The following is a 20,095-nucleotide window of genomic DNA, read 5'->3' as shown; positions in this document are numbered from 1 at the left end:
AGTTTAATAAAATTCTATCAAATATAGTAAACACTCTGGACACAACAGTATTTCAAGACAATCATGATTATTTCCTTTCTGAAACAATTGCTGAATTATAGTAAATGGGTTATGACCATAGTTGAAGTTTTAACTTCTTAAAAAGTTAAAGATCAAAGATACTTAAACTTGAGATTCAATTTGACTATATATCTCAAGCCTCTAGTGAGACCATTCAGGATGTTTCTCGACTAAATAAAAGTTATCCTACTTCTGCTTAGTAGATGCTACATGTTTCTGTCTAGCCCTCAAGTGGGAAGCTACAGGATAGTAACGTGAGACTGAGGATGAACTGGCAGAACATATGATCTAATTAGTCCAATAAGGGGTGGGGTACTTTCCAATCCCAACCACAATGTGGCTGAATGGCCAGAACTGTAAGTTTAGTCACTGCTGCTTTTGTGGCCATCTTTCCACTGAGTGATCATCTCAGTTCTACCATTAAAATGAGTTCAAATCCAAGAAGGCTTTGGCCTACGGGGACCCTCTGTTATTGAAGGATGAGGATAGAAAAATATTTCTGCAATATAGAGGGAATCTCCTAGTCATTTTACTTTCATAGATCACCACCTTGAATTTTATACACTAACCATGTTAATTAACAAAAGTAATCATAGGCTCTAGCCATGCCATCTAAGATAAAAACAGAAAACCAAAAACCTCTCCAGAATGTATGCTGTTTCTTCCTTGTGTAATCTCACCAAGGTCATAAACTAGGTTGATCTTATTTAGATATTCTGTAAAGCAACTAGATTTCTAGAGTTGTTTTACTTTTCTAAGCTTTTATTTTTAAATTCAAAACTTAGTTTTCTCATTTATATGCTAATACTAAAGTTATAATTGTGAAATACAGCCCACTGTTTCCTTACAATTAAGTGTTAGTGACTTAAAAGGCAAGATTGATTAAAACATTAATGGGTCAACAATCATTTGAATAAATTATTCAAATGAAAATGAAAATGTACATACTGTTAATGCTATTCTCCACCATCCTTCTCTTTCAAAAGATGATGTCTTCCGGATTGGCTTCTATTAAAAAACATAAAATGTGCTTATTCATTTGACAGGTGATCTCTGTAAGTTAAAAATAATTTATAAAATATTTACTTGATGAAATGAATACTTGCACCAAATTAGTCAGCCTGAATTAAAATACAAGCTACATAATAAATTTTGCCTGTAATATTTCTTAAATTGCTATTTTGTGATTTAAAGTGCTTTTTAAATATCTAAATTCCTTTTGAAAAAATTAGAGCAATAAACATCCCCATCGCACAGAGATTTCATAAAGATAATTAGATGTGACAAATTTTGGTGTTCTTGGGAAGAAGAGTCTTGTAAATCCAAAATTGTATCATTATAATTGTTATTAAGATTTATGGCTCGATCCTTTTGTCTCCTTTAGTGGGTGAAGAGAGCTCATTCTCAGATGAGGATGAACTGGGAGAGATGGCAGATTTTGGTGTTGTGGGCTATACAGATATTATGTCTTTAGATGTTGCTTTAGAAAACCTAAATATAAAAGAGAGTAATAAAGATGACATTCCCAATTGTAGACAATGTCTTCTGTGCTGTATTTGTTGAAGGAAGTGGACAACAACTATCTTGGGTTTGGTGATTGTAATTTCAGCTGTCACTCTTGTCACATTGTGAACATTCAAAAGGAAGAGGGAAAATCCAAATGATAATCACTTCCACTAATTTTTACTTTTAGCAGGTGAATGTAGGGAGCAGTGCAGGGGTGATCTCTGCTTCCTGCACCTTGAGTCAGAATGATAGAGTAGCCAGACTTGGGCTTGATTCCAGCTCTGCCACTTACTAATTAAGAGCACTAGGCAAATTACTTACCCCTTATTAGACCCAGCTTCCTCTTGGGATTATAAAAAGAAGGCATACCAGGGTTGGCATGAGAATGAGACATTGTACATATAAACACTTGAGACCACAACCAGTCCTTAATAATAAAGGGCAGTTTTTATTTTTAACATCTTGTCTGCCAAGTTAAGAAGCAGAATATTTTGGAATTCTTCAGTTTCCAAGGATGCTCCTGTCTTCCACAATACGTTCCCCATACTTATTTATTATTATTCCACATTTATTTCAGCCTCAAACTGTCAACAGAACAGTTGTTCGGTTTTCCCCTTTTGTGCTATTCCCACTAGGTAAAGTCATTAAAATATTGACTTCTACTTTCATTTATATAATGCTTTTGTTATTAGTATGAAACTGCATAAACAAAGCAACAGTGCATTAAAAAATAATAATCTAATCAGCAAACTGATATAATTCATTATTATGGTCTAGCAATTTACATCCACTCTACTTACGAGTACCTCTGGCTTTAGTTTTACATGAAATATGTTCATTTCTCTAAAAAAACATTTTTTTCATATATATTGTTTGAATTTCTTCCTGTACATTCCCTTTATTAGATTTATATTGAATATTCTCAGTGGCACATTCATAGTCACAGAAATCTAACTTTCTCAGGCAGGTCAGGACAGGTCTCCCACCTCTACCTGGGCCAGGAAAATGTGGTGGGAAGGAGAAGGGAGGAGTAAACATGATACATCTAAAAGAAGGTTAATAGGCAGCTGCTGTTTTGTTTTGCCCAAGGCAGGTGATCTAAACTCCACCCCTCTACCACTTCAAATTCACTTCGGGGGTGAATCACTTTACAAAAGGTAGGCTAAATTTAAAAAGTAAACAAAGATAGTTTAAAATATTTTATAAATTCTAAACTAAGAAGCAGGCCAAAAACCAAAAAACAAAAACAAAAAAAACCCATGCCTGATCACTAATGAAGGAAAAACCCATTATCTCGACAGGCGGGAAAATGAAAGGAAACTAATCACCCTATTAAAACAGTTGTCCAGAACAATTAGTAGTAGGAAAGGGGAACAGGAAGAACAAGCGAGTAGTAGTAGCAAGGGAAGAGAAAATAAATGAAGTAGAGCTCGAATAAAGATCAGAAGAAAGGACTACAGGTGGTGAGGGCAGAGAGAGAAAGGTAGAAAGAGAGAGCCGGAGGGGCAAAAGGGCTCGGGATTAGAAAAAGGTGGAATTTTTGGCGGAGGAGCCTGGCGAGGGGAACGGTAGTTAAGGGCTCCGGGGGAGGACGGTGGTACCGAGGCCATGACCACTGAACCACCATGCCCCACATCTTCCCTTACTGTGGTGGTGATGGAGATTACGGACTGGTCCATGGCGGCAACCTCGCTCCCTAGGCCGAGGCTGGTGTCCTGGTCACCAGGAGGTGCCTCGGCCCGCCGGCTCAGCGGCTCCTGAGCGTGTGCCGGGGACCCGCCCAGTGTCTCCGGTGGTGGGGGAAGGGAAGCGGGCGCACACTTTGAAGCCTCGCGTTTACCCTCGCGCAGAGAAATTCGTTCAGATGGTCACGCAGGTCAGGCACACGTGTGGAGTCACCAGAAAGTCCTCAGGTAAGTACCCGCACCAAGGGAGGCTTTTAAAAGCAGTTTGTAAGGTCTTGACAGAACCATAATCTTCATCAGCCCTTCCTAAATCACCACCAATCCCACACCCCCAAGGAAGGGGGACAGTATGCTTGGTAGGCACATTGTTTTTAGTAAAAATCAGCCTTAGGCCCCACTTTCTAAGATTGTTTCTGAGCTCCTCCAGATGGAAATTCTATAGGTGTCACTTCTCTTGACTGATTTGAGAAGTGGGGTGAGCACTAAATCAACAGGCTTCACTGTGAAACCAGACCACTCTTTCCTATCTGTATAGACCTTTTCACCATTCAACCTCTCATGGCTGTAGCATCTCAACCTATTAAAATTCTCATCATTAAAAACGAACCCTCTTCTAAACCTTAATTCCATTTTATAGAGTACTTGCTGTTCCAGATATTTTACATGCATTAATTTATCCTTCCCAACCCTGTGAAGTAGGTTTAATCCCATTTTGTGGATGAAGAGGCTTCCTTGGACACTTTAGCCGTTGACAGTATCATACAGCAGTGGCAGAGGTAGAGTTCAAATCCAGGTCTGACTCCAGCACTCCAATGTCCCAACCACCATGAAGTTTCTGCTTTCACTAACTTTCAAGAGTAGTGTGCCTTGAATGCACCCGACCTAATCTCGGAAGCTTAAGCAGGGTTGGGCCTGGTTAGTACTAGGATGGGAGATGGCCTTGGAATACCAGGCCCTGTAGGTATTAAAAAAATAAATAGAAATGACCGGGTTTATATGAATTAAAAAAAAGAAAAAAAAAAAGGTAGCGTGGACTCAGTCCTTCCCTGGCCTCCCATTTTTTCGTAGAACCATCTTGACATGTACACACACCTTTCCACTAACATTGCACTTGCTATTAGCCAGTGATCCAATTGCCAAATACAGTGGGGATTTATCAGTTCTTAACAAATGACCTTCATTTGTCAATGTGGCATTGATCACTCCTTTATTCTTGAATCTCTTGCCTTCCTTGACTACCAAGATTTGAACTTTGGCTGTTTGGTATGATTTATTGTGCTGCTTTGTCTAAAAGGTGACCATAAATTGGTACTTACCCACAGGTGGCAATTTTTGAGATTAACTAGAGTGAAATGTTTGGAACTATGTCTGGCACAATACATTCAGTATACATGGACTATCACTGCCTTTAGGACGAAAGCAAAATTCACAATCCAACCCACTCTCCTTTCCCTCATGCTCCGATGTATCGGAATTGACCTTTGAATTATGGCAAGGTTAGGGGTGCCAACACCCAAGCTGTCGAAAATTCGTAACTTTTGACTCCCCAAAACCTTAAATAGTCCCTAGGTATCCATGAGATCCTGGTTCTAGGACCTCACACAAATACCAAGATCCTCAAGTGCTTAAGTCTTATATAAAATAGCTTAGACGAATGCATATAATCGGCCCTCTGTGGGTGAGAAACCCAGGAATATGGAAAGCCAACTATATTTATTTTTTAAAAAATATAGGTAAGTAGACCCATGCAGTTCAAACCCATTTTTCAAGGGTCAATTGTACTTGCAAACTCGAAACATGCCATCTACACACTTCCAAGGTCTCCCCATACACTAGCCTTTGACAGCCTGGTAAACCTAAAGGGTCAACTCCAAGAAATCCTCCTAGGCATAATCCCTCATAGCCCAGAGGACCCTGTGCCTATCTGTTGGAGAACTCATTTTGATAAATCATTCCTAATTTTAAACATATCCAGAACAAGTATTTGTCTTAATTCTGAGCCTTTTAAACACAATTAAAATATTTGTTGAATAAATGAATGACCAGTTTTCCTCTCTATAAATAAAATCAGAGGATGGGCTACTACAGCAGTGCCTCTCAAAAATTAAATGTGCATAGAAAACATCTGGAGATTTTGTTAAAATACGGATTCTGATTCAGATTCTGGGCAGGGCCTAAGATTTTGCATTTCCAACAAGCTCTCGGATGATTCTGTGGGCAACTTTTTGAGCAAGAGACTAGAGGATTCCATTTAATTTCTCAAAATACTGGGATTATTCTAAATTCGTTTAACACTGCCTTAAAAAAAAAAAATAAGCACCAGGTTTGAATCAAGAACTGAAATTATAAGGCCAAGAGGCACTGTACCTCATTTCATTTTCTTATTTTGGCTGAGCCTGTGAACTGGCTCAGCAGACTAGGGACTGGTACCCAAGAGACTAAAAGAGTGTGATGAAAGGTACAGAGAAGTCCAGAAACCCATACAAGGTGTGAAACAGAAGGGAAGGGAACATCTAGATGAGAAAATAGATTGAGTATCTCAAAAATAGAAACAGCATGGGTCAATGATTTCAAGGACTTTACCAATAAAACAGAATAAGCATGTAGGATAAACAAAATGTCCTCCTAAGAAAACACTGTCTTAAACAGTAGTACTGAGAAAAGTTAAAATTTTTTCAGGTTATCATTAATAGCAGTTTAAAAGGTGGGGAAGGCATCTCTCTTTAAGAATACTAAGAATTTAAGAATACACTAAGTAGAGCTCAACAGTGCCTATGCTATGCATCGGCTCTTTAATAAAAATTACATCCTAGAATCATTAACTGAATTCAGTTTTTGTTACAATTATTTGAGAGCAAACATATAGTATTGATAAAAGAATTATCAATAACCACAATCCTAATATAAAAAAAGTAACATGGTTAAAATTTGAAGATAAGGTTTTAAAATTTAGTCCTGGGTTTGAAGATTATGTTGCATAAGCAGTAGAACTGAGATTTGAACCTAGCTCAGTATGTGCTCAGTTACCAAAAAAAAACTGTTTATACTTCAATTTCCTATAAAAACATAATGCTTGCTTACTGTCTCTTTTGTAAAATTATAAGAAAATCACCCATTAATATGACACACGAAGAGTATCCCCAAAACGTGTTTCTCCTTCCACCATAACAAACTTCAAACTGGGAAAACACCAAGATTAACTTTGCTCAATCCCATTTTACAAGCTCATACTGGTTTAACAGGGTAACATCAATCGAACACTTATTGCAAATACCAAGGACTACGCTAAGTGCTTTACCTTTTATTATTGTAAAGCCAAGTTAGAAACCAGTTGGGTAAATTCTACCCAATTTTACAGGTATAACAGGCTTGGATGAGCTCTTCAAGCTTATTCACACCAATAATCTAAAATACCGCAATAAAATGCCAAAGGCTATGTGCCTCAGCCAGACACATGAATCTTCCACCAAATACCTCATTTGGCCTCCTTTTGACTAAACTCTTACATCTAATGAAGGTCCATTTAATTGATTTGCCTGTGTAAAATATTGTTAGATTTTCAATGCCTCTAACTTCCCTTATCCTATCTAAAACATACTTATCACTCTTCCTTTACTAACCATCCAGGTTTTCTATTTTCTAGTAGACTAACAGTGGTATAAAATTAGTCAAAAACAGGCAATAACCTGCCAAATTACTCTCTGAAAATTAAAACCTTGTGGCTATAATAATCAGGTAACAATTATACTTAATGTTTTAATCTTGGCTATAGTTTGCTATGAAATTTCTCATTATTTAAAAAAACAACAACAGAAACTCTGACAACCACCTTTTGAGTGTTTTAAATAATAGAAAAAGCACTGGTTTAGAAGCAAGCAAAAACTAAAAGTTTTAGTGCTATTCCACTCCTAAAGATACTTTTTTTGGTAAAATGTATTGCAGACAAGCAAGCACAACTGAAAATTCTCTGCCTTGTGGTAGAATTAAAAAGCACTATGAGTAAAAACATTAATAGAGGTAAAAACAAAATAAGCTTCCCTCCCTAGATTTAGATTGTTGTTTTCTCAATACAAACATTTAGAAAAATAATTGCATGGCTGAAGTCAATACTGACAAACAGATGCCATAGCTGAAAAAGATATTTAAAAGGTACGAAGCACTAAAACACCTACCGTGTGCCAGTCTATTCTAGGTACAACTTAACAAAAGGTTTTTATCTTTCACTTAAACCTTCTGAAGAAAGTATAATTTAAAAACTAAACAAAATCTTGACGAGTCAAAAAAAGACTTATCTAAATTATACCAAGTAGAAACCACCTCCACATCTGATTCTCAAAATTATTTGACCTCAAGTTAATTAAATGACTCAGATTCAGAGCAACAGTTGGGTAAAATTGGGTAAAATTTTTTTTTATTGGAAAACAAATATACAACTTGGAATGGATTTGAGGCAAATTGTGCCATAAGCAGATTTTCTTTAAGTGGCTAAACAAAGTTTAAAAAGCAAGTAACAATAAAAGAAAATGTTTCTGGTACAGGACCAGTAGTACAAAAAAATAGTGTACGAGTACCTGGATAATACACCCGTTTTGCAATAGTGCAACTTTTAAGTACATATTGTCGACTGTCCATAGTCCACGCAGAGTTACAACTCCACACTTCACAACAACATGCTGACAGTTCCTAAAGAAAACTACTTAAAAAAAAGGCATAACCCAGATGATGTTCCCTCATTTGACCAACTCCTTCTAAGTTTAGATGTGCAGAAGGGCTTAGATATATCCAGAGTAAGCCACATGCAACATGTTACTTGATCAATTTTCTAAAATAAGGTTTCAGGACAATGACAATTAAGGGAAGAAAACATGGAGGAATGAAGTCCTAATTACTATACATGCATATTTTTTTTGACAGTAGGGGGAAACCTTTTACAGATAAGTTACAAACAAAAGGCAAATAAACAATTTTGTACAAGAAATTTAACACATTCTGTACAATGTCTTCACTTTGCTGTCATCATTTGTACAAACTCTGAAAAAGAAGAAGTACACAAAATGTTGAGTCAACGGCAAAGGACTGACAAAACCAATCACATTTACTCACTGAGCAATCTCTATTCCCCTTTTTTTCTCAAAATTTTCATAAAGTGCAGAGGAAAATTCTAATTTACTGCCAAAGCTGGAACTTCATAAACCAAAATTAACAAATAAACCCAATTAATGCTTTAAGTAGCTATCATAAAAAGCACTCTTGCTGAGTTTTGTTTTACAAATGACACTTGAACTTGAAGCATATATAGTTTCAGACTAAAACTGATAGAAGAGAATCCAATAAAGAAAATGAATTTTCTTAAATTAATTTTATTTTGAGGATCTTGAAATAAAAATTTGAAGCTTTTTAAATTGTTCCACAAACGTTATATAAAAATTGTTTCCTCATAGTTGAATACAGTGTTTCTTCTCAAACTTTAATGTGCTTATGAAATCACCCACCAGGAATCCTGTTAAAATGCAGATCTTGGGTATAAGGGTAGAACCTGATAAAAAGTTCTCAAGTGACAACGATGTTGCCTAGTTTGTACACAATATTCTGAATAAGAAAAGGTTAGTAAATATAAATAATTGTTTTATTAGCATCTTCGTGAGTTTTATTTAAAACTAATTTTGACCTATCAGATACCTAACAAGTACCTCGTCACAGCACAGAATGAGGTGATGAAAGGCTTACCTTCATAGTTTACTTGACCATCACCATCAATATCTGCTTCCCTGATCATCTCATCAACCTCTTCATCTGTTAACTTCTCTCCAAGGTTTGTCATCACATGGCGAAGCTCTGCTGCACTAATATATCCATTGCCATCCTAGAAAAAAAGTCAGTAAAACGTGTAAGTGAAAATCAAAGAGTCGAAATGGAAGTTTAATAAGTTTCCTAAATTTCACATTAGAAAAGTATACTTTAGAAATCCATACAAACTAAAGAGAATATACAAAAAATTAACCTATAAATTAAACATCACTGAGTCGAGCAGTATATCCTATATTGAAATCATTATTTCTTAGTTCTGAAGTCAAGTGATACCTCTTTTGCCATGAGATTAATGCAATACATGTTACTAGAAAATCTGAGCTTATACTGAATTAAAATTTTTTGCTTGATATTGAAATATGTTGATAAATCATTAGAAAAACAAGTCTGCAAAGAATAAGAGGTTCTGATATTTTTATTTCATCTTCAAATTAAAATTTAACAAATTCAGTCCTTGAAAACCTACCTTGTCAAACACACGGAATGCTTCTCTAATTTCTTCTTCACTGTCTGTGTCTTTCATTTTTCTTGCCATCATTGTCAGAAATTCTGGGAAGTCAATTGTGCCGTTTCCTGAAATGGTTTAATTGAAACATTACAACAGAATTTAAATGCCACTTCTTCAACTTCCCCCTCCTCAAACCCCAAAATTAAAAAGACTTACCATCAGCATCCACTTCATTAATCATGTCCTGTAACTCTGCTTCTGTGGGATTCTGCCCAAGAGATCTCATTACAGTTCCCAATTCCTTTGTTGTTATAGTTCCATCACCATCCTTGTCAAATAGTGAAAAAGCTTCTTTGAATTCTGTTTAAAAGACCAGAATCCAAATGTACAGATTAACAATAAAATTGTTAACATCCAAAATGAACCATATTAATCAACTTTTAAAGATATATATGAAGACAGCACCTGAAATGGGATTTTGATTCCTAAAAAGATTAGGTGAGAAAGCCTTGCGGTATTTCAAATATCTTCAAGCTAATCATCATACAGCATAACGATTATACTGATATACTAGGGAGTTTTTTCATCGAAAATCTTACAGGGAACTCCAATGTCTAGACCAGATAAAAGTCAAATTATTCTAGATTTCAAGAAGCAAAGAATCGAAGCCCCAAAAGACTTGGCTTCTCATCTTCTATTAAAGCTGTTACGTGGAACACAATTCAAAATTATAGATCTAACCTACTTGGAATAGAAAAATAAGACCATTAGTTCCAAATACATATTTCTATAGAACTACCATACTTATTTGCATCATGTTTAGAGTTCTCCTTGAAAATTAAAATTAAGTCTATTTCATCATCTCCTAAATTAAAAATAAAAAACTTTAAACTTCAGAACAATATGCAATAGGTTGGTTTCCTTTTCTGGAAGACAGGAGACTATCACAAAATAATCTATAATGTTAATGAAATGATCTAGATATGAATGGCCAGTTTTAGCTGTATTATTGAGATCAAAGATAATTTAGACCTTTCTTTAGATAAGAAAATCCCAAACTTGAGAGTAAAATGTAATGTTGCCTAAGATCTTTAAAATCTTATGAAATTAAGTTGCTTTTATTTCACTAGATTATATGGAAAGCTGTTGGAGCAACAGTCCACAATACCTGGGCTTTGCCGTTTTATTTTACAGACAAGAGAAAAAAGCAGAGATTAAATTTGGCAGCTCAAGATCATACGAATGAGCTACTAACAAACCTAGTACTTTCTGAGTAAGATACTTTCTATGTTAGACCCAATCAGCTAGCAAATATAAAACCAGTTCCAAAGTCCATGGAGCTATAAGCTCCCTTAACGTATCTAAAACATTTGAAAATATATACCTGACACATGTTTAAGAAACGGTGTGCCTCATCTTACAGGCCAAGTCTATTTATTCCCTGCCTGTTTATCCCCCATTCCAATTGATATACCTCTCCCAGTTTCATTTCATCATCATCTTTTCTCTGGACTTAACCACTCTTCTACTGACTATTCCATTAAAATTTAATTATCTTCATGTCTCTTAGCCTAAAACTAAATTTAAACTTTCATTATATTTTCTTTTAAGTGCCGGTCTTTATCTCTTCCAAAGTTCTGGAAGGCACCACAACCCATTTCCACTTAACAATCCACTATTAAAACTGCTTCCAGCTCCAACGCACCAGCTAAAATCACCACGTTCACCAGTAATGATCTAGGTGCCCAATCCAGCAAGTATGTTTCAGTTATGTGAGACCATACCACATAGAAACTAAAATCACTTTGGAACTCAACTGTCTGGGTTAAAAATCCCAGCTCTGTCACTTACTAGTAATGTAACTTTGGGCAAATTAAGTTACTAAACCCTTTTTTCTGCCTCAGCTTCCTCATTTTTGTTAAATGGGGCTAAAGGTACTGACTTCCTAATTTAAAGAATTTAACCACTATGTGTAAAGCACTTACAGCCATGTCTGGCAAGTACGTACTTAATGTTAAGAAAAAAATGATCTCATTTTCCTGCAGTAGCCACAAACTACACTAAAAAACACTCATTCCCTTGGCTTCCACAGCAGTTACTTTAATAGATGTCCTACCTTATGATGCTAAAGGCTCTTCTACTTGTCTCTTACAAGTAGATGTGACCAACTTTCTCCTCTCCTCAGCCACTTCATCTATGTCCATTTATAATGAAGATTTCACTACTTTAGTATACTCATCTCTCAATAATAAATAATACCTTTCTTTCTGACTTCCTACAGGACATCTCCCCTGGATGACCTCAAGCAAGACTTATGAAAATGAATTCTATACTTACTCCCCTGGCTACCCTAGGAACACAAGCAAAAGCCATTTAAACTCTTCCCCCTGAAATCTGTCAAGTCCTGTTCAACTCTGCTATTTAAATACTGCCTGATTATTTTTTTTTTTTATCACTACAACCAACAATTTGGTTCATGGCCCCATCACCTTCTGCCTGGACAACTACAATAGCCTCCTGAGTTCTTTATGTAAAATTATCCACAACAACTTGGGTCCTATTTACCTTTTTGGATCACTAATGTCACTTTCTTCTACTTAAAATCTTTGAATTACTTAGCTGTAGATTAGATATCACTGACTAGTTGTAGTTTGCTGCATTCAGTGGTAACACAGTTCCATTCTACTTAAATATTTCTTGTTTTCACAAGAACTAACCTGATACCAGAAGCTTAATACCAAATTTACTCACTGATTATATGAAAAATCACCAACAGTATACAGTACTAACCTAGATCAACCCAATGACAAAAATAGATCAATAAATCCCACAAATATAAGAATTTGATGAAGACATTATCTTAGGGTTTGTTTTTATTTACCTCCCACAGGATGTAGAAATGTTTAGAAATATATGAACCATTAAGATTTGAACACATAGCATCTCTGACCTAATAACTTAAGCTACAAGAAAATTAAAGTACTTAGAGACTTGTATTTGTTTACATTACATTCCCTGCTGTAAAACTTAGCAACAGACATCATTTAACACTATCATATGTACAAAATTCCCAGTGTAACTAGCTAATCATTTTTACTATGTGCTTTAACTTAAAGCCAAATTCTGGAAGATGCATGGTATTAATTTACATGTGTGTGTTCTAAGTTTCAATACGTTTTAAAGTCTACTTAAACACTTAAAATGTTTGCTGGAATAAGTGAAAAGCAGAAAATAAACTACATCTATAACTACAATTTACCTTATGGACATAAAAAAGAAAACTGAAAATATTTAAAGGTCAAGATTTATTTTGAATTTCTGTTTTTTACACTAAAGAGACAAAAATACCTGTCAAAATTCCTTGAAATAAGAATAAACTCTTAAGTACAATTTAAATTCACCTGCCTTTACAGCTCACCACTTGGATTTAAGAACTAGTATAATCTTCATGGATAGAAGCATATCATTCTAAACAGAAATTCCCAGGAATGACTTGAAATATAAACCCAAGAGTCAAACCTAAATATGCAATAAGGTAAAAACAGGTCTTGAATATCACAGAACCACTAACTTCAACGTAATTGTTAGGACTTTATAAAATCCATTCTAGTTATGCCTTACGTTAAAACTTTCAGGAAAATCACACTATTACTCAAGTTTTATTTGTTCATTAGCAACCCCAGGATCCTCTTCTAATTATTACATACATTTACAATTTTATTAAAATAGGTTATGAAAACAATTACTACAAAAGAAAAATCAAACAGAATTTATCAGCTTTTATATATCTAAAAAAACTGAAAATTCTTGTATGTTGTTTCTATTGGTTCTCTAAATGTCAAACTATTACTACTAACATCATGGCAGAGTCAAATAGAATTAACTTGTTAGCGATGTTACATGAGACAGTTCTGGATTGTTCAAGACCAGGTAATGTAAACAATTCCAGTAACTTCACCTAACCAACAAGTATGCTTTTTTCTAGACCAAGTTATTTGCTGTTGTAGAATTTCTATACAAATCTGTAATGATCATCATATAAAGATAAAACTAGCTTAAAAAGTACCTTAGTATATTCAACATTGCATCATATATATGAATCTTGTTAACTTTTTAACATCAAAAGTGGACACTGAAACATACTCAATTTAGAATTAGAAGGACTTTGGGAGGAGGCAGAATAGTTCTTAGGATAGAGTAAGGAGTGTTTTTGTCTTGCACGCCTCTTTGAAAGTGAAATGTAAACATTCAAGAAATGTTTAGTCAGTCCTTACTACGAAGGAAGCACTGGGAATATAAGAAGAAACAAAAAAGTCCCTGATCTCGCAGGGTTTTTATTTTAGTAGCATAAAAGCTTTGGTTCCTCTAACCTAAAGAAAGGTTCAGTAAAATCTGATGTCCAAGGAACCTCTTTAAAAGTCTATGAAAAGACAGGGTAAGGAAGAGAATCTACAACAGATTTTCCTCCCACTCCCACTGGAAATTTAACTGAATCATGAAAGTAAATGAAATGACAGAATTTATCTTAAAGACAATGAACTACAACTATTCTTTATAAAAATGCTGTTATCAGTTATTGAAAATTGATCCTCTTATATTTCAGACACAAACTATTTTTCTAAAGACTGTGTGTGTGTGTAGGTAGTAATGAGCCATCAACTCTGTGACAAGCACCTTGGGTAATACAATTTTCTACCTTACAGTGAGCATTCTGTGTTGTGTATAGTAGGCACAACTACCTGACTGGGACTACTGGGAAATGAAAGGCAGAGAGGAAGGCCAGATATATTAGAGAACGTTAGGAGTTTAAGACTGGAAATACTAGATAGTTCAAAAGTCAATTCCTGAAGGAGGCATTATATAAAAAACTTTCGAAATATTTACATTTCATTAATACATTTAAGAAGAGTACTTAACACTCTTGATTATTTTAACACACTCAATACATGCAATTTACCAACCTCAGAAAGTAAATCCAAGTTTAAGTCAAATTCAATATGTAAAAATAAAACCTGCTTAAATTTGGTCCTTAATGCAATAGCTTTCTACTGTATACAGTCCTATCAAATAACTTGTGCTATCCAAGAAGACTAGTGATTCCTTGCTCCTCTAAATTTGTGTTTATGGAGGGTAGGAAGGGGCTTACTTTAAATGGGCTATATGATTTGAGTTCCAACTGGGCTTCTCAGTTTTCTCTAGCATTAAAAAAAATGCTTTAGTGCTTCTGAGTACTTCAACAAACTCCTTGCCTACCAGGGAAATTGTAGCAGTTAAAACTGCTTGATGGTTGTGTTAACTAAAGTCTCTTTTGAAAGTAAAGGAATAGAGATTGAAAGACATTTCAATACTGCATTAAAAAAAAAACTTTTTAAGTTCCCACAACATTTGATGTTAGCCAGCCATCTCAAGGTATTAGAATAAAATCAAAGTACTAATGTTTAATGGTATGGCATAAAGACAACATGACATTAGGTTTTATGTAACAATTTCACATACTTCCATAGCAAACCAAAGGAGAGATTTAAGATGCTTATCTCAATAGCTGAAACTGCTTTGTAAGACAAAATTACAACATCTATAAAACAGAATGCTAACTTTTGGATCTGGAGTTTTCACTAGAGAAAGAGTTATTCTCTGACTATATATACAATTCTAAGGTTAAAATACTAGCTAACTTTAAATTGGGGTAAATTCAACGTTCATTTTCTGATTCTACATTTCAAATTACTTAATTACTGTTTGGCTCTCTTGTGGAGACAATTTGGAGCTGCAATATCAAAAACTGCCCGGAATTCATGTTTTAGTGTAAGATAATCTTCAACAAAAACAAAGACCAACACCAGGCTCCAAAGTATATTCATATAGCCTAAAAACATGTCTTTAATTACAGTTAGCCCCACACAACTTTCACAGGTAAGTTAACCTGCCCACTTGCCAATGCAGGTTCAATCACTATATATTACATTACACCCACTTGTTATCTACTACATAGATCAAAGTCAATTCTTTCATATGGCTATCTTATTTTGAGATTGGCTGTTCAATTTATAAAATCCAATGGGTACCATCAGGTAAAGTATTTCTCACCTGCAATTTGCTCTTCAGTCAGTTGGTCAGCCTACAAAAAAATCAAAAAGATAAGTAAGCAACTTGAGAGTATGCAGACTAGCAGTTACAGAAACAAGTTTTAAAACTAAAGGTTTGGCATGTAACAAATTTCATTTAGTTCAATATTCCTTAGTACTAGCGACAAGCACACAGGTGGGTAGAAAATGCACACATTTGGTTTATCTTCAAAGCTAAGCTGTCTTTACTCCAAGTTTAAGATATGAAAATATTTCAGAATATGTTTGAGAAAATATTTCAGAATATGTTTTAAAGTCTAAATTTTATACAAATTGAAAAAAAGCAAATCTGGCACATTACAAAGTTTCATTGGAGTTATTGTTCTAAAATAAGGGTAGAATCCAATAGAAATATTGTTTCCTTTTTCAAAGTTAGTATACCTAAACTTAAGCTCAACTCCTCTGGTAGAAACAATTACCAGAAATCTCCATTGAACCAAAAATAGTGTCCAAGGACCAAACTCAAAATTGCCCCTATTAACGATTAAACATCATTTGGACATGAAAGTGAATTTCCAACTCTCCCCAAAATTACTAAGCAAAATTCTCATCTATTAAGAAGATTAAAATCCAAGCTGTCCTGGTTGGGGCAACATGAAAGCTACAGGTTTTACTCCTCCTGCAAGGCAACTGCAGAGAATGCAGGATTCTGAACATCTGAACCACATTATTTACCAAATGATAAGTCCAACCAGTCATTTTCTCTTGACTCTTGAAATCTCAAAGTGAGCCTGAGGTTTGTGATATCTTTAGCACATAGAAGTTACTCGCTTTTCCTTTTTTAAAAAAATATATATGTTCATGCATTTGTTAAAATCCATTATATGTGTTTTTATTATTTGTCTTCACAGTAACCCTATAATAAATAGTATTATCATCACCTATCTTACAATGGGGAAAGAGGCACAAGTTAAATTTCAGGGAATGGGAGTACAAAATTAGTTAACTAGTAGGGTCAGGATTAAACACTAGGTGTTGAGACATATCCAATACCTGTAAGTTTAAAATTCAGATCACTATAATATATAAAAAAAAAAAAAAATCTGCAAAATATCAAGGCTCCTTGTTCTTCATGTGACCTTTATCTCTGGACTTTTCACTGCTTATACCCATGAAGCAACTGCTAATATGGTTCTGAGAGGCACTAACAAAGAAACAGCCTATCTGATATTCCTACCTACATGAAGTCAAACATACTATGATTAATCCATTAATTTTTTTGACATGAAAAGAAGCAACACTGCCTGGTTTCATTCTTTTTAGATGAACACACCCTTAATAAGGATAACACTTTAAGGTAAATAGCGTAACATTTTCTCTAGGGGACAGCGCTGAGAAAATTTGAGAAACCAAGAAAGCAGAAGTTTCTTTCCCTGCTCAACAATTTTGATTTGACCTCAAAAACTCAACTCGTTTCTATTTAAAAAGGAAAAAATGCTAAAGGTCTGGTAACAAAATCAAAAAGCCAATAATTAAGTCCAAATGCATAAATTATAAAATAATTACAAGTATTTGATATAAAAATCATAGTTTTCCCTAGGAATAAGATTCCAAACCCAGTCAACACATTGAGTTGCTGTTTACTTTGTTAGAGGCTTTAGAGGATTTACTCCTAGTCTGATTCCATTTTGCAGGCCTTCCTATCATTTTTGAAGGAAGGGCAACATGGCACAGCAGAGGAAAAAGCATGGTGTTTTGAGTCATCACCAGGCTAGTATCCCAGCTGTACCACTTAATAACTGTGTGACCTTGGACAATGTTACTCAACCTCTCGGTCAACCTCACCTGTAACACAATAATACCCACCTTACAAGGTTATTGTGCAGAGTAAATGAGAAGCTATGTAAAGGGCTGGCACCCAAACAGTTCAGTGATAATTATTTTATTTATATAAACTAACCAAAGAACCTTCAACGTTAAATATCAATTTAGCTAGTTCAACTTCCACACAGAAGGTAAACATGCATGGCATTATCAAGCCCTTTCTTTACAAGAAACCTACCATGTTCCACCTTAACTTTAAGATGAGAAAATATATTTCCACAAACTGAAACTACAAGGTGAGGCCCAGGGACAGAGGTGGAAGATAAAAATCATAGGACTAAAAACGTTAAGCTAAACGTGTAGAAGGCACTGCAGTACGTGTGTACACATGAGCAGCAAATTTTAGATTGACGGTTATGTGTAGAAAAAGAGACAATGGGTTTGTTCTTGCAATGTGGGGCAAAAGATTTTGGGAAAGCTCATTTATATTAAAGCTAAGAAGACCTTAAAAAGAAACAGGGATGTTAGCTATAAAAGAAAAACAAAAACTTTTAAATTTTGCTTGGAAAGTCAAATTTTAATGACCCCAAAACATTTTGTCCAGCTCCCTACATCCGGGCAAATGCAATTTCAGAAAAGATCACAAATGAGCTTCAAGGAATAAACCAAACACGAGACTAAGTTACTCACACAGCCTAAAAGCGTTCCATGATTTTTGCTTGGAATGTTTCAAAAAATTTTTAAGTTTTTTATATTTACCACTAATCTAGAGTTGAAGGTTTTAAAATAAACTTTACCAGCAACATTCAGATTAAAGCCTACTAAAATCAGGAACAAAAGACTCCCTAGCACTCAAATTTGTAAACTTTTTCCAACTACATCAAATAAATTTGGTTCTTATTTCTGTCTATGGAGAGGGCCATTTTCTAATACTTGGAAGAACTAGAAGAATTATACTTTTGGGAAAACTCAAGCTCATTAAAGTGTGTTTATCTCAGTAAAGAGAAGAATAATTCACTAGAGAGATGACTAGTCCTTACTCTCTTTATTTCTACAACAATTGATATAATTTTTTCCTACTGTTCTTGTCATGCCAGAGAAAGGTTTCAAACAATTGTATACTCTCAGGTCCCTCCCTAGACCTTCTGAACTATAATCTGCATTTTGGAAAACCACAGGTGACTTGCAAACACTAAGAAACACTAATCTAGACTATGTGTGACCTGAACTGAATGTATTTATGTACCTATTTAACATTTCCTTAAGTGGCATTCAAAAGTAGGAATGGATTTTTTAGAGCAAAGCTAGTGAAAAGTGGTATACAAATAATCCAAAATTCCCTATCTGAATAAATGTATGAGCACTTGTGTATAGGCTTAAAATCGAACACAAACTTCTATCCTTCATTCATTACTGATTCTTTCAAGTGCCATTTAGATACAAGGCTTCATAAGTAAAATTTTTCTACAATTTCAGAAATCAAGGTATTTGTTTTACCTATATCAAAAGCAGTCTGTAAATTATTTCAGTAGAGTTAAAAGATACTTTAATTCTGATAAAACAGCACTTACTACAAATAGCATCTTAGACCAAAAGAAACCACTAGAACAAATTACTTTAAAAAAATTAGGACCTTACCGAAGGCCTAATTTGATCATTCTAGCTGAATCTAGAATTTTCCGTATTTTAATAGAGCCTCTGTGAATTTCCTCAGTCTAACAGAAACAAATCTCCTTGCAGTTTGATGGAATGGTTAGACTCTTGTGACAAATTTTTCTACCTCCTCACCTCTATTATTTATCAAGTCACCCCAGTCTTGTTTTCTTAAAGCGATCCCGCTTTCAATGAGTATATACTGACTACGTGTAAACCCTAGAGCTATGTGAATAATTTTATTCCACTTCCATATAAACTTTTTATTCTTTAACTTGATAAAGTTCTTCTTTAAGATCTCCAAGTCTTATATGAAGTACCTCAGGACAATTTTCAAATTAGTGAACAATAACTGTCAATTTAACGAAAAAACTGAAATATCCCAAAGCATCAATGATGCAAACAGTAACTACAAAAAAAGCTTATTACCGGCAAAGAACCACGAAAGCACAACTACAAACCCCAGGCATCACCAAGAAAACCTATCCGAGTTCTTGTTTCAATTATCAGACTGACAGGGGAGAAAAACCTTACCCTTCATTTAAAAACATTAAAAAATTTCCTTACAATTTAGAATGGAGATTACATGCCTATAATTGTACACCATTTTATCTAAAAGGGTAAATACAAATAACATATTCAAATTCAGAAAAAAATAATTTAAAATATCAAGATGTAACCAGTGCACCAAACTTAAACACTAGTTTTAAGCAAAGTGAACTCCTCTCCCCACACCCATACAAACTGGAGGTTTCAGTTGGCAAGGATTTCCAACTCCTGTTTAAGATGTCACCTTGCCTCCTGGACACACCCATCGCGTAAACACTTGGCAGAAGGAACCACAAAATAACTATTGTAAATTACCGCCTTCATTAGATTTTTACAGGAGTTCCGGTCTCAAGTGACAGGAAACAGCTTTTTAAATTTCCCTGCCTCGCAATACTCTGCTATCACTGTAATACTTAAAAACCATTATTGTACAAATGAACTGAACCGCACGTTAAAATGACCTGACAATTTCTCAAAGAAATACGAATCATTTCCAA

The 20,095-nt window shown here is 34.7% G+C and overlaps 2 protein-coding genes across 3 annotated transcripts in view; both read right to left on the bottom strand.

Moving 5' to 3' along the window:
* Window positions 1-7,484, bottom strand: part of STPG4 (sperm-tail PG-rich repeat containing 4) — a 40,885-nt gene extending 33,401 nt beyond the window's left edge. The window contains exons 1-2 of the mRNA XM_011361320.2: window positions 3,168-7,484; window positions 1,009-1,068 (exon numbers count right to left, since the gene is read on the bottom strand). Of these exons, the coding sequence (XP_011359622.1) occupies window positions 1,009-1,068; window positions 3,168-3,245 (138 nt within the window). The 5' untranslated portion in view covers window positions 3,246-7,484. The remainder of the gene's footprint in view (window positions 1-1,008; window positions 1,069-3,167) is intronic.
* A 151-nt stretch (window positions 7,485-7,635) lies between these two features.
* Window positions 7,636-20,095, bottom strand: part of CALM2 (calmodulin 2) — a 13,725-nt gene continuing 1,265 nt past the window's right edge. Inside the window, exons 2-7 of one of the 2 annotated variants that reach the window (XM_011361318.2) lie at window positions 16,308-16,408; window positions 15,595-15,625; window positions 9,724-9,867; window positions 9,526-9,632; window positions 8,979-9,114; window positions 7,636-8,282 (exon numbers count right to left, since the gene is read on the bottom strand). In XM_011361318.2, the coding sequence (XP_011359620.1) occupies window positions 8,254-8,282; window positions 8,979-9,114; window positions 9,526-9,632; window positions 9,724-9,867; window positions 15,595-15,625; window positions 16,308-16,331 (471 nt within the window). In that variant the 5' untranslated portion in view covers window positions 16,332-16,408 and the 3' untranslated portion in view covers window positions 7,636-8,253. The remainder of the gene's footprint in view (window positions 8,283-8,978; window positions 9,115-9,525; window positions 9,633-9,723; window positions 9,868-15,594; window positions 15,626-16,307; window positions 16,409-20,095) is intronic. The other variant, XM_011361319.2, reaches the window with a different exon arrangement.

This window comes from Pteropus vampyrus, unplaced genomic scaffold, assembly GCF_000151845.1.
Source record: "Pteropus vampyrus isolate Shadow unplaced genomic scaffold, Pvam_2.0 Scaffold66, whole genome shotgun sequence".
NCBI lineage: Eukaryota > Metazoa > Chordata > Mammalia > Chiroptera > Pteropodidae > Pteropus > Pteropus vampyrus.
The sequence above is the reverse complement of the archived record's forward strand: the minus strand, read 5'-3'. Positions and strand labels throughout refer to the sequence as shown.